We start from the raw sequence: 13,009 nt of genomic DNA, 5'->3' as shown, positions 1-13,009 counted from the left end.
ATGCTCATTTGAAAATTCTTCTTTCAAATGAAAATACAATTTTTAAAGACTTATCTCAGCGTATCTCAGGGATGTACTATAATTGTCTATGGGGTTACCAAGTGTTTACTTTGCTTAGAAGTAAATAGTGTCGTAGCTTCCATTGCATTGGAGCTCCAACGATCGACAGTCCACGTTCGTTTTCAAATAAGCAAAGGTTCTCTTCTGATGTTTTTTGCATTGGTGTCCAAAAACGCTAGTACCAACAATGGAGGTAATACTGCAAATCCGTCTGGTTAGATACAACCCTATCCTACATTTTCTACAGCCAAGCAGCAATACCTAGTGTTTCAATTGGAAAGGTGAGTTAGCCATTGTTATTACATGCACAAGGTACTTATCATCTTAGTTTCCAAGATAATGGTCATGATTAATATTTATTACTTTGCCCACATTCATGGTGGTGGTGACGCTTACCATCGGCAGACCAATTTGCTCGTATACCTGCCTATTAAAATATTTATGTCACACTCATTTTCATCAAAATATGCATTGTTATGAGGAAGTGCATGTACTAGGTAGGTATAAGGTATTCTTATTCAGAACATAATTTATTACGCCCAGCTTTAAAAATGAATTTTTATGTTTTAAAAAGTAGTTACCGAATACGTCCTGTTTAGAGCAAAGTGACTACGGAATTAGGTAGGTATTACGGCATCAAATGTAGAAGAAAAGCAACGATCAGATTTTCAGCTTTGATTAAAGAAAACAGAAAAATGTTTGTCATAACCTTTATTAATTATCCCGCGAGTTAACGACAGAATACATCGTGTGTCTGTTACGTCACTAACCATCTATAAGGCATTTCTATTGTTTTTTTCGGTTTGATTGTGAGCCGTAGTTACATCACTGAACCATACGGAGGCATCGTCTGACACTTGACATATTTGGAAGGATTACATTTTTAAATGCTACCAACTACTTGGTATATTAAAAAAATATAGAGATACAATTATTATTATTATTATTGCCTAAATTTTTCGAATTAAAATAATAAATAGTCATAAGTTTCATAATTGTATACAATGGACAAAACCGTACTATCGATATAATTAAATCGCCTCAACTTAAAAAACAGTGCATCCGAGGGCAAAACGTCATCGACTACAACATCTCGATTTAATATATTTAGAGAGAAATCAACATCTTCGACTATTATATACCTTTGCTATCTACTCATTCCGAGGCCTGTCTCTTCAATTCATTTAGCTATTTCATAAAGTTTTAAACACTGCAATCGAAGCTCCGTCACGGTCGCGAAATACACAAGAAACAAGAAAAATAGCACGAGTGAAGAGCATAGATATGTCTAATATAAGACGAGTAATATTTAATTCCGATGAATTCACGATACCCTAGCCGACAAGCTTCCGCGAACGTCCCACGACGAGCACCGAGCGGCGCCCGGTCCGTACAAATGTAAAAATGTTTCCAGTCGGCCGCGGCCTAGTTCTCGTCGTACAGCGGCGTGGCGTCGCCGAGCGACATGGAGCGCGGCGACGTGTTGGTGTGCGGCGTGGAGCGCACCGAGTGCGCGCGCGACGAGCGGCCCGAGCCGTGCCCGTGCGGCGTGCCGCGCCCGTCGTGCCGCGGCGTGGAGCGCAGGTCGTGGCGCGGGGTGGCGCGCAGCTCGTGGCGCGGCGTGGAGCGCGAGTCCATCCGCGGCGTGCGGCTGGACTCGCGCGGCGTGGACATGCCCTCGCTGCTGCGCGGCGTGGCGGGCGTGTCGCGCACGGAGCGGTGCCGCACCCAGTCCTCGGCCGCCTTCTGCCAGTCGGACGGCTCCGTGTACACCGGCAGCTGCACCTGCTTGTGGCGCGGGACGGCCGGCGCCAGGAAGTCGGGCTGGCGCGGCGTGGTGGCGAAGGGCGTCATGTAGGGCGTCTGCGCGGAGGGCGTGTAGGGCGTGTTGATGTAGGCGGGGCCGGGCGTGTGCGCCGGCGTGTGGAAGGCGGGCGTGTGCGGCGCGGGCGTGTGGTACATGGCGGAGGTGAGCCCGCCGTGCGGCGTGCGCAGCGCCGGCGTGCGCTGCATGGGCGTGCCCGAGGGCGGCGGGTCCCGGAAGTGCTCCTTGAACCACTTCAGCAGGCTGCCGAGCGAGTCAAACATCCGCTGCCTGAACTTGTACCCGTCCGGGGTCACCGACACGTACTCGTGCGTGCACCTGGCCCTCGGCAGGTAAGACAGGAGAAACCTGCCGGGGTGGTTTTTCGCGGCGGATATGACGTAGTGAATCTTGTTTGCATTTTTAGCCTTCTCCTCCTTGAGGATCTCCTCGGCTTTGTCTCTCATGCCACCGAGCGGCTTGTAGTACTTGTAGGATATAAGGTCGCGCGCGTGGCTCGCCATTGGGGTAACGTGACGGGCGATGATTTCATCCAAATCCTCGAACTCCGACCCTTGTATCCACAGACTTCGACCTGTTATAAAAAACGGATTAATAAATATAATAATTTAGTGTACAGCAGAAAGCAAAAAATTCAAATCGAAAAAGTACAAACCCAGAGAGAAGGCATTTTCTTTGCCCTCTTCTCGCACATCAATATGCTGGCATATACCATCTGCCACCTTCCATGTCACAGTGAGGTGATCAGAGCCCTGTAATATCGAGGTTTTATGTGAACGCCATTTCTTTTATAATTCTACTGCGATATAAAAATGAAAAACACGCATACCTTACTACTCGGTCTGACGATGACTTCTCCTTGCGCCATGTTCTCCATGAGTTTTTCGGCCTCTGCGAAGCTGATATTGTGGAAGGCTGGATGCACAATCACTCTCTTCACATATTGCAAGCGCTCTTTCGTCTGTTTGGCTTCGGTATCCTTGCGGACGTCTTTTTCTTCGGACTCTTGATCGTAATATGGATCTTTCGATGGTCTTAAATAAAATATCTCAACTGATTACAACTACTCACACTAAATTAACCTTATAACAAAATTAATGTCTGCACAGTGGTCAATATTCGACTATAGTTATTATTGAAATTTTAAGGAAAACAGCACAAATATTTCGACATTTTCAATCTATTCTTATTTTAATTTTTTTTATATAGATACCACTAAAGCTAAGTGTTGATAGAGGAAAAAAATTAATTATAGAAAAAAATAGATGCTTACCTCCATTCATTGTTTTTATCTAATAAATCTGATGATTTTGAGGAACAATCAACGGAAAATCTTTCCACATCTATTTTTAGTATTCGACAGTGTATGGTCTGCCCTATTCGTACCCGCTCTGTAGGATCTGTTACGTGTCGATCCGACAGATTTTTTATGTGAATATATCCTGAGAGGCCGTTGTCGAGTCGAATTCTCACACCTGTCGCTTGTCCGGGACATGCACCCGCATCGAAATGATTCCATACCTTGAAATTTACAACAAATTTCAATAAGTACAAATACATCTTATCAATCATGTTCCAAAGATTCTTATTATTTTAAATATTGACATAAATAACAGTGGTTTTAGAAAGCAAAATTATATTATTAATATTACCTCTGAAAGCTCAGGAAAATCATTTTTGTGGCAGAAGGGACACTCCCACAGACCAGTCTCATCGTTTCTCACCGGATTCGCTTGGTCTAACATTTCTCTTTGAGGTTTCCTGTGCGTGATACCGATTACAGTTGCTAATACTAATTTTCCTACATAGAATGTTTCAGGAGACTCTTTGGTAAGCATATCGAACATTTCCTCAGCAGTTGCCGAACGATAAGATACCCTAAGGTCCTTGTACCTAGAGTTCAGTTCCGCTCGTATGTCGTATAACGTTATGCTCTTGTTACCGAAACCTTGTCTTTCTAATTCTTCTGCAAATGCATCGAGGTCCAAGTCTTTAAGTCTTTCTGGTGCCTCGAGGATTTCTTCTAAAGCACCTGCAGGATTTGCGTCTTCGTCTTCATATTCCAAGGCATCAACGGCCATTTTCCTGGCCCATTCATAAGTTTCCGGATGAACACGAGAACCGTCCAAAACTTCTATATATGCTTCTGTACTGTCACCCAGGCTATTTGTATCAATTTTAATGAAACCAGAACAATTAATAAATACCTTTGGACCCATGTGACATACTGTTACGAGTTGCGTTCTATTTTCTAACTTCTGATTAGTTTGTTTAAATAATTTGATCAGTGCTTGAGCTTTCCTTGGACCTAAACCACATACAAATTGCAATAGTTCCATTCCTCTTCCCGTTAAAACTGCTTCATTAACATCTACACCAACTTCATTCACACGGTTTACGAATTCCAACTCTATTCCTTCGAGTAAGTCTTCTTTCGTTATATGATCTTGCAGCGGGTGATATCTAAGACATAATATTTCTTCGTCCGGCCCACAAAGTTGTGATATTTCCATGAGAGGGTCTTGTAATAAACGAGCTTGGCATATCGCCTGCCTTAATGTGTCCGGGTATTCTCTGAAGTCATTCTGGAAAACAATATTACGTTATACAAAAGAGTATTAAACAGTGCATATATATACTTAATTCATTTTTATAATTAAAAAAGTTATTATTTTTCTATCAACTCACTCGTCCTTTGATACTGTTACTATATATTTTGCTGATAGTATTGTCTGCAATTTCTACTGGAATGCGAGGGAACTGTTCGTCTTCCACTAGCTGCTGTACGCATTCTGTGACATCTGCTTTTATGTTGAGTGCGTCGCGAGACTCACCACCTATAACTATAACGTGAGGTTTCTTGCGAAGAATAAATCTGCAAAGTTTTTATATTTTTTTAGTCAAGAAATAATATATATAGAACAGATAAAAGTACTTTCCCGAAACATTAATTCTACGAAATTAATATAATTTCATTGATAAACTTGTAATTCGTACTTTTAATTTTACCTACATCTTTGATAACAATATTTTGGAGCAAAATAGCCCCACTGTTATATTTCCTAGAATAAGTAAACAGCGTGAGTCCAACCAACCGTCGCAGCGCCGTCATGTCGGCCTCCTTGTTGCGGCGCTCGAGCGCGTCCCAGGCGTTGCGGCGCAGCAGCAGGTGCGGCAGGCGCAGGTGGTCGGCCACCTCGCCCGCCGACACCACGCACGCGAAGGCGCAGTGCGCGCGGTCCGGCACGTACGCCACCGACATCACGCGCAGCCCTGTACGGACACACCACCGCTGAGCACGAGGGCCACACAACTGTACCGAGGTATAGTTAGAGTGTTTGTAATTCAAACCAACAGCTTAGCCTGAGCTTATGTTACTAATAAATAGTAATAAATGTTTAATATTATATGAATAATTCTAAGCTGCCATCGATCATATTTTTCACATACCATTAGATGCATCCCATTCTTCATCGTCGTCATCGGAAACTCTAGACTCGTAAGGGGCGACCTTGAGCCAATCGTACAGTTTTCGGCGGCAACACCTGCAATGTTGATATAATTAGTCGTAAATCATAGACATAAACATATTGAGTCTTTACTTATAATTCATTTAACCATTTCTACTCACTTGAGAACATATTCTTTGGATTCTTGCAATAGCACAGCCTGTAATTCTCGTCTAAGCTCTGGCATTACTATCTTAGTGAGAGCAAGTGTGACTGCTTCTGCTCTCAGCTCGTTCCAAGCTTGAACTGTTGCTGCGAATTCATCCTGAAATAAAGGAAATTATACATATACTTTAAAACACATGTTTACGTTTGTATAATACGCGTTTGCTTACCGTTTTCCCCGTAAAATTGTTTAAATCAGGCGCTAACTAACGACTTTACGTAATTTCTGAGGCAAAAGAATATAACATTGCCAAACATCTTACGCTTTGTCAACACTGAGAATTTCTTGACAGAATAACTTTAATTGTACAAATCCGGTGATTAAAACGTGGATGATATATATTATTATACTACATTATATTTAGCTAATTTAAAAACGCATTATCCAAGAATTACCATGCATGAAAAACGACAATATTTTTTTTTACCTTTTGGTACAACTGCTTCAATTCTTCTAAATAGCTAGGGCCGGTGTTACCCTCAATCTGCTCACTGATATTTATCTCTAGCAACTTATCCTCGGCTGCGATCGTGAGCTTTAGGAACTGATCGCCCGTCAGGTCGCGGACTGGCTTCCTTTTGAGGTACTTCATACTGAGGACGAAACGTTCTGTTACACTACGAACGGACACACGGCCACCGAGCAATGCACGAACAACGGAAACGGGGAGGGCGGCACCTGAAGCAGGCGTGGCTCTCGTCGATCTCCTTGAGGCCGCGCGGCGTGGGGCGCACGCTGACGGTGGCGCGCTCACGCAGCGCGTCGCGCAGCGTGGCGCGCAGCTGCGGCTCGCGGGCCAGCTGCATGCCGCACATGTACACCGCGCGCCGCAGCACCTCCGTCGGCGAGCAGCCCTTGGGCGTCTGCGGGCACGTGGGCGCGGTCAGTGCGCTCGCCGGGCGGGCCGCCTCTCTCCTATGCTACGATACTCACGAGCGGCTCGGCGGCCTCCAGCGGCGGCACGGGCGGCTGCTCCACCTCGTGACGCTGGTAGTTGTCGCGCACGTTCTCGGCGAATTGCTCGGGAGTCAGACCGAACTTCTTCACCAGTGGCTCTGCCGACGGTAAGAACATAAAATGAATTATAGTATAGCAAATTAGCTCTGAATTGTTTTACTGTTTTAAAAAATATACGTATTCAGTGAATAAATGAGTAGTTTGGTATTTGACGGTTACTTAATTTAAAATTTATATTAAAAACGGTAGAGCGGATTCCACTTATTTTAAGGAACATTTCAAACAAAACGTTACAAAATACCTGTAAAATTATTACTGTATAGCTTTTTATGGAATTTATCAAAATTCGTTATCGATAGTGTATGCTATGGTGTACTGACCGATGCCGGCCTTCCGGCACAGCTCGTAGGGCCCGGAGCGCACGGCGTACTTGACGTCGGGCTCGTCGGCGTCGGGCTGCGCGGCCAGCACGGCGGCGGCCGCCTCGTCGGGGTCCTCCCCCGCGCGCTCCGCCTCCTCGCGCGCCTGCCGCCTGCGGCCGGGAGCCATAGCGGCTTGCGTTACACGAGCTCATCGTAAGCTTTGTACATGGGGACTGACTGCCGCGACCGGCGGAGCGATCGGTCGATTGGGTCTTTGAATGATCATCGATCATTATCAACTTTCACATTTTATTTAACATTTTTTTCTCTTCATATAAAAAATTGATAATAATATTGTATATTATTAAAAGAACGGATACATGGTGATTATAAATTGATTGAAAAGTGCCATCTCACAACAAATGAGTAAATTATTCGATTTTATCTAATCTAGAAAATTTTCTACAGTTTTGAATATAAAACGAAGATTAAATCTACTAGTCCTTACTTTTTTTCTTCCAATTCTTTTTTTCTTTCCTTTGTCCGTTGCACCTTTTGCATTTCAGGCAAATCATTAGAGTAGTACAGGAAGAAATGTGCGTGTACATCGCGAAGCTCTTCTGGGGTTTGTACATTCTTCATTCTGAAACAAATTATTATTATATTATATTAAACATAGCCGAACCATTTTCTGCCATATCGGCGATATTAAGGAAGAATAGAAATTTGAGCCAGACATGTTAATGCAAAATTTGTGCAAAACTCTATTGCCTTTCTAAATGGGCAGCAGTAGTAGAATATTTCTCAATCCAATAACTTATTTCTTAGCCCAACCTGGGGTTTGAACACAGAACTTCGAGTTCTGCCACCTTATAAGCTAGCCAACAAGGAAATGTAACAATAAGTAATATCTATTCAATATATTACGTTACGTATCGTAAACGTAACGTATATTACGTCGATGCCTTAATATATTTGTATCATAAATTATTACTAATCATTTTTTTTATGGAGTAGTTTTAAAAAAATATAATCTTATATATATTATAACAACAAACCTTTCTATATCCTCATCCCTTATGAGCCTCATGTTCTCTGGCAGTGGAGCATCAGGGTCAACCATCACCTTATCCAGCTGGAACTCTCGCATATTTTCCACTAGACGAAGTAAGTTTTCCTTTCGCTGTTTCAATTGACACCACTATAATAAAAACATCCATTTTAATCTTAAAGATTTGTAACGATTGTTGAATTTATGTTATAAATTTTAAAAATAAGTATATTTTAGTTTTACCTTAGCGTCGTATTTGTAAACCTTCCAAAGATCATTTATGCTAAGTTCAGGTTGAACATATTCCTTACGATAGAAAGCTATAAATGGAACTTCTAATGTTTGATTCCTCATGAAGTCCAAGGCTTGACGGATCTTTACAACTGTACTGGAGCCCCTGTTTCAAAGTTTAATTAAATTAGTTAGAGACAATTATTAGATATAAATGCTTTAGAAAAATCCAAATGTACACTGTTTTTGTCTGCTAATTATTTAAATAGAGAGGAGCTTGTAAATATCGTAATGGTGAGCAAAGGCCTCCTATCTTTTAGAGGAAAAAGGTTGGAGATCCACATGCAGATTTCCTCATGATGTTTGCCATCAGCATCAAGTCCAGATAAATTTTAAACTTTGCTTACATTTGCCTGAATCTGATTAATATGATACACAAACCTTCTGGACCGTTCTCTTGACTCTTGTGCATCTGCCTTTGAGACTGGAGGTTTTAGGAAGGCTTGTTTGTAGATCCACTCCGCTTCATCTTCTAATTCAGTACTACCTTCCTCCACAGGTGTTATGGGTACTTCTCGGATTTGCATTCGCTCCGGTACATCTGTTTTACGTATCTAGAATGAAATTAAGCATACATACTTTATTGAATTGAGAATTATGTTGAGAAATGTAAAAAATATCCACCTGACCGAACACAGCGGCGTGACGAAAGCTAACCCAACTATGAAGACATTATTGTGCCAGAATGTGTGCACGACTATGTGCAGTGCACTGTCTGTTCTTCTGAGAAGTTAGCCGCGAAAACTGCGACTTTACAACTTTGTATATCTATCTTGTGGAAATTATGATTTTATTCTGAGCCGACCTGAGATTCGAACTCAGGGTCTCAATTAAATAGCAACAGAACTACCTTAATTCTTATCATAACCTAACATGTTTAATCTTATAGTATACCTCATTATCCAAATCCGTGAAGTGACTCCTCTTCAGCTCACTTGGCTCATATATTTCAAATATAGACTTCTTGCTCGGTCTTTTTGCTTTGCCTTTTTTAGTTCTTCTTCTTTCACCTTGTGGAAATAAAACACTAAATTAATCTAACATCAGTTAATTTCAATAGATAAACAATTCTGACATACAATTTAGCTAACTAGCTAGTAAAGATAAAATCTCAATATGTTGTGTAAGTATAAATCTTTCTGGAAGTAATGGTTGAAAAAATCTTTTACCAATATAACATAACTGTTAACCTTTTCTCATTCTTACTATCTGAATGGACTAAATACTAATCGTTTTAATTTGAATTATTTTTTTAATAGATTATTTGAAAGCTTGTTAAGTACATGATTTCCTGAGAGTATTATATTTATTAATAATTTTAAAAATGCCTCACATTGAACAAACTACTAACACAATACACGTAAATCTTATATAAGAAGATTGGACATTTTGGAGCAAATTATAGTATATGTGATTATTATATACACAAGGTAGCTTCAAATTTAGACTATTGATTTGACAAGTGTGAATGTTATGTTTCTGTTTTTCATATAAATGATATTATTCATCTTAGACTTTTAAAACATATTTATAACATTTTAAAAATATGTCGTTTAAAATAAGAGCTCACCATCTTCTTCCTCATCCTCGATATATTCATCCAAGTCCTCATCCTCCTCATCCTCATAATCTTCTTCACCATATTTGTCAAACTCATCATAATCAAAATCAACACCGAATATGTCTTGACCTTCTTGTAGTGAACTGTTAAGCAAATTAATTATTGTTGTAAAATGAAAAAAAATTAAATTGAAAGTTTAATTAAAAGTTATGATTATATTTAAAAACAAGGTATTTCTCTGTTGATTATTATTTAACAAAATCCACATCTACATAAGTAAATTTCGGTCTTATGTTGTGTATACTTAACAAGTAATTAGATAATACAATATTTCATATGATTTATATAAATTATCATACGCGTCTGTAAAAATAGGTTTCCGTTTTTTCTTCCTTTCCGCTATTGGTCTACCGTCATCGTCTACAATAAAATCATCGGCATCTGACTCCAAATCCTCATTGTCATCATCATATTCTACGTCTCTTGGTGCCGCTGATTCTGAACGATTTTCATCCTCCTATATCAAACACAAAATTATGTTTCTTATAATATTATATTGGAATTCGGACATTATGTATGTTAAATTAATTCTCTATTTTGTTTAATTATAATTAACTGTAACTGAACAGTATTAACTAACATACAGAATAACTCTTAATAATAGTTCTTGACAAAGGAAAAACATTTATCAATTATTTTATACATATATATATAGACATAACCAAATGTATAAGGTACATTGGATATTATTTTATCACTCAATACCCATAATTTTAAGGATCTTACCTCATCGGAACCACCAACAAATAGCTTCTCAGCAATAACTTCCCTCTCCAGCTCTGGATCATCTGCTCCTTCATTGTCACTATCATCATCTTCCAAACGTCTCAATCTTTTGAATTTGTTCTAGAAAATTCAATTATATACAACTTTAAAAAAATATTACCTATTTAATTTATCTCTTGTTTAAATTATCTGTGGTTGAGATTATTTCAAATCACTTTCAGCCTTGTGAGAATACAGAAAAGGTGGACATTAACTTATATTTTATTAAAAAATGGCTTATACAGCTGTTAACTCTGAGTAATACTTTTCATATATTTGTTAAAATTATAAACCATTTTTGTCAAATAACTACTTACTCTTGCAACTTTAACACCCAAATTCTCTTCAATCAAGTCATAATCCTCGTCCTCCAACCGGTCATCCAATTCATCATCACTCTTTTTTCTTTTCTTTGGACCTTCACTAGCATCTGAGTCCTCTCCGTCGCTTCCAGACTCTTCTATTGGTGCATCGTCAATCAAATCTTTTAACTCCTCACGGAGGCGCTCTTCATCATCTAAAATAGGTAAAAAAAAACATAGTTTACTTTTAATAAATAGTGTTTTATACTGTGTTGCTTTTGTAATCATTATAATAAATAATTTAAATGCACTTTATAAAATACAGTCAAAATCTGTTAAAATGACATTAAAGGGAGTAGTCCCTGTATGAGTAGTAGTATGTAGTATGAGTAGTCATATTTAGTCGTATAAACCGGTAGTCGTAACAACCGGTGATGCTTATTTTTTTATGAAGTGGTATTATTGAATGTGTCGGTCATAGGTATTAGGCAAAATATGTATATTAATGTATGAAATTAAATTAGATTTCGATTATTTCAATCAAAACGTATACGTATTAAGAAAGAACAATGTCATTTTCCTGTATGCATAAAATCTGTAATTTTAGTTTGCTTGGAACACTTCTGTCTTGTATACACATTTTGTAGTTCACTTTGGAGTTTAATCAGTGTATCGTTATAATTTCCCTGCATGTGAAACTGTTTATTAAAAATAACAATCTTGCGTAAAACACTAACAGCATTGAGACCATCATTCAAAGTTGCCACTGTAAATTGTTCATCAGTTCGTCATTTTCTATTTGAACTTCTAGTACAATATCATCTTCCGTAGCCGGTGCACAAATCGCAATAGACCTATCTACATCAATGCACTCGTCTGCTTCAGTAGTAATTGTTTACAAGACGGCTTAGCTGGTTGTTCTACAGATATAATTCTCCAAAAACATTAGCCAAATGTGGTCGTTTAATGCGGTATTTCGTAGTTAGCAATGTCGTACAAAGCAATATTTTTGATAAGACAGTTATATAGCATTCAGCCGGGACCTTTGATTTTGGTCGATATAATCGATATGTTGTTCTAAACGATGTCGCCGTAAACGGTTTTAACTGTACGATGATAAATACGAAACACAAAACACGATGACATACACTGCCCTACTTACCTTGGCCCAGTTTTAAGAAAATATAATATTTTTAAATGATGTGGAAGCAACTATTCAATAATTTTTGTAGCTTCTAAGTGTCTTACTTAAGACATTGACGGTGAAGAGATCATAATAAATCACAAACCCTCATCGTCTTCTTCGTCATCGCTTTGAACGGCAGCTTTACGTTTAGGCTTTTTACGCTCCGCTGGTTTCTCATCTTCCTCAGATTCCATCTAAAGACACAGAAAGCAATTCTTTCATTGGAAAACCTATTGACTAACTAATAAAAAGTAGTGTGTAGTCGTAATCAAAGACGAAACAAGCATTGATTCGCATTACACTAACCTCGCTGTCCCCTGCTTCCAAATATTCCGCCATGTTCACTTATAACTAAATTCTGTAATTTCCTTAAGTATATCACTAAAAAAAGAAGAGTTTTGTAACTACTAAAATATATAAATGAGAAAAGAAAGCCTACGAATAGAAATCACTAAGTCGCGTCATAAACAACGTCCTTTTTTTTAATTGCCATATTCAAAGATTTCTTCCATAAAAATATCAACGCAATAAATGACAATAAAATAAAAGTTTTTATTAAATATATTATATTTTTGTAATCTAAAAGCTTACATTATTTTACTTGGCCGTATTTTTATGTATATTGAATTAATAAGAGTAGAGACCATAGACTTTTACTTTTAACCTTTCTACTTGTTAATTTAAAAAAGTAATTTCTAGTGTTTAAAATACATTCAGTTACAGTCCGCATATTTTTTTTAAAATAGAATTATAAAACACATCATACGCTAACTTTAATTAAAATCATATCCATACCGTACATTCGATCCATTATTATGATGTGACATTTCATTTAGAACATAATAATAAATTACTCATATAAAATTACACTAAACAAAAAAAAATGATGTTGCTTAAAGGTAGTAATGGCTGTA

The 13,009-nt window shown here is 38.6% G+C and overlaps 1 protein-coding gene across 1 annotated transcript; it reads right to left on the bottom strand.

Moving 5' to 3' along the window:
- Positions 1-756: 756 nt before the first annotated feature.
- On the bottom strand, positions 757-12,574 carry LOC113403441 (transcription elongation factor SPT6). Its single transcript, XM_026643982.2, has 24 exons — positions 12,402-12,574; positions 12,199-12,289; positions 10,925-11,124; positions 10,569-10,688; positions 10,142-10,299; positions 9,792-9,925; positions 9,116-9,231; positions 8,603-8,775; positions 8,174-8,327; positions 7,938-8,080; positions 7,388-7,522; positions 6,898-7,049; positions 6,494-6,615; positions 6,239-6,423; positions 5,988-6,153; positions 5,517-5,659; positions 5,336-5,430; positions 4,981-5,158; positions 4,574-4,760; positions 3,538-4,470; positions 3,159-3,406; positions 2,715-2,919; positions 2,541-2,637; positions 757-2,459 (listed from the first exon to the last, which is right to left on the bottom strand). The coding sequence occupies exons 1-24, from the start codon at positions 12,432-12,434 to the stop codon at positions 1,486-1,488; spliced, it is 5,142 nt and encodes a 1,713-aa protein (XP_026499767.2). The 5' UTR covers positions 12,435-12,574; the 3' UTR covers positions 757-1,485.
- Between the last annotated feature and the right edge of the window lie 435 nt (positions 12,575-13,009).

The sequence above is a fragment of the Vanessa tameamea genome, chromosome 13 (genome assembly GCF_037043105.1).
Source record: "Vanessa tameamea isolate UH-Manoa-2023 chromosome 13, ilVanTame1 primary haplotype, whole genome shotgun sequence".
In the NCBI taxonomy this organism is placed as follows: Eukaryota; Metazoa; Arthropoda; class Insecta; order Lepidoptera; family Nymphalidae; genus Vanessa; species Vanessa tameamea.
This window is presented reverse-complemented; position numbering and strand designations above follow the sequence as displayed.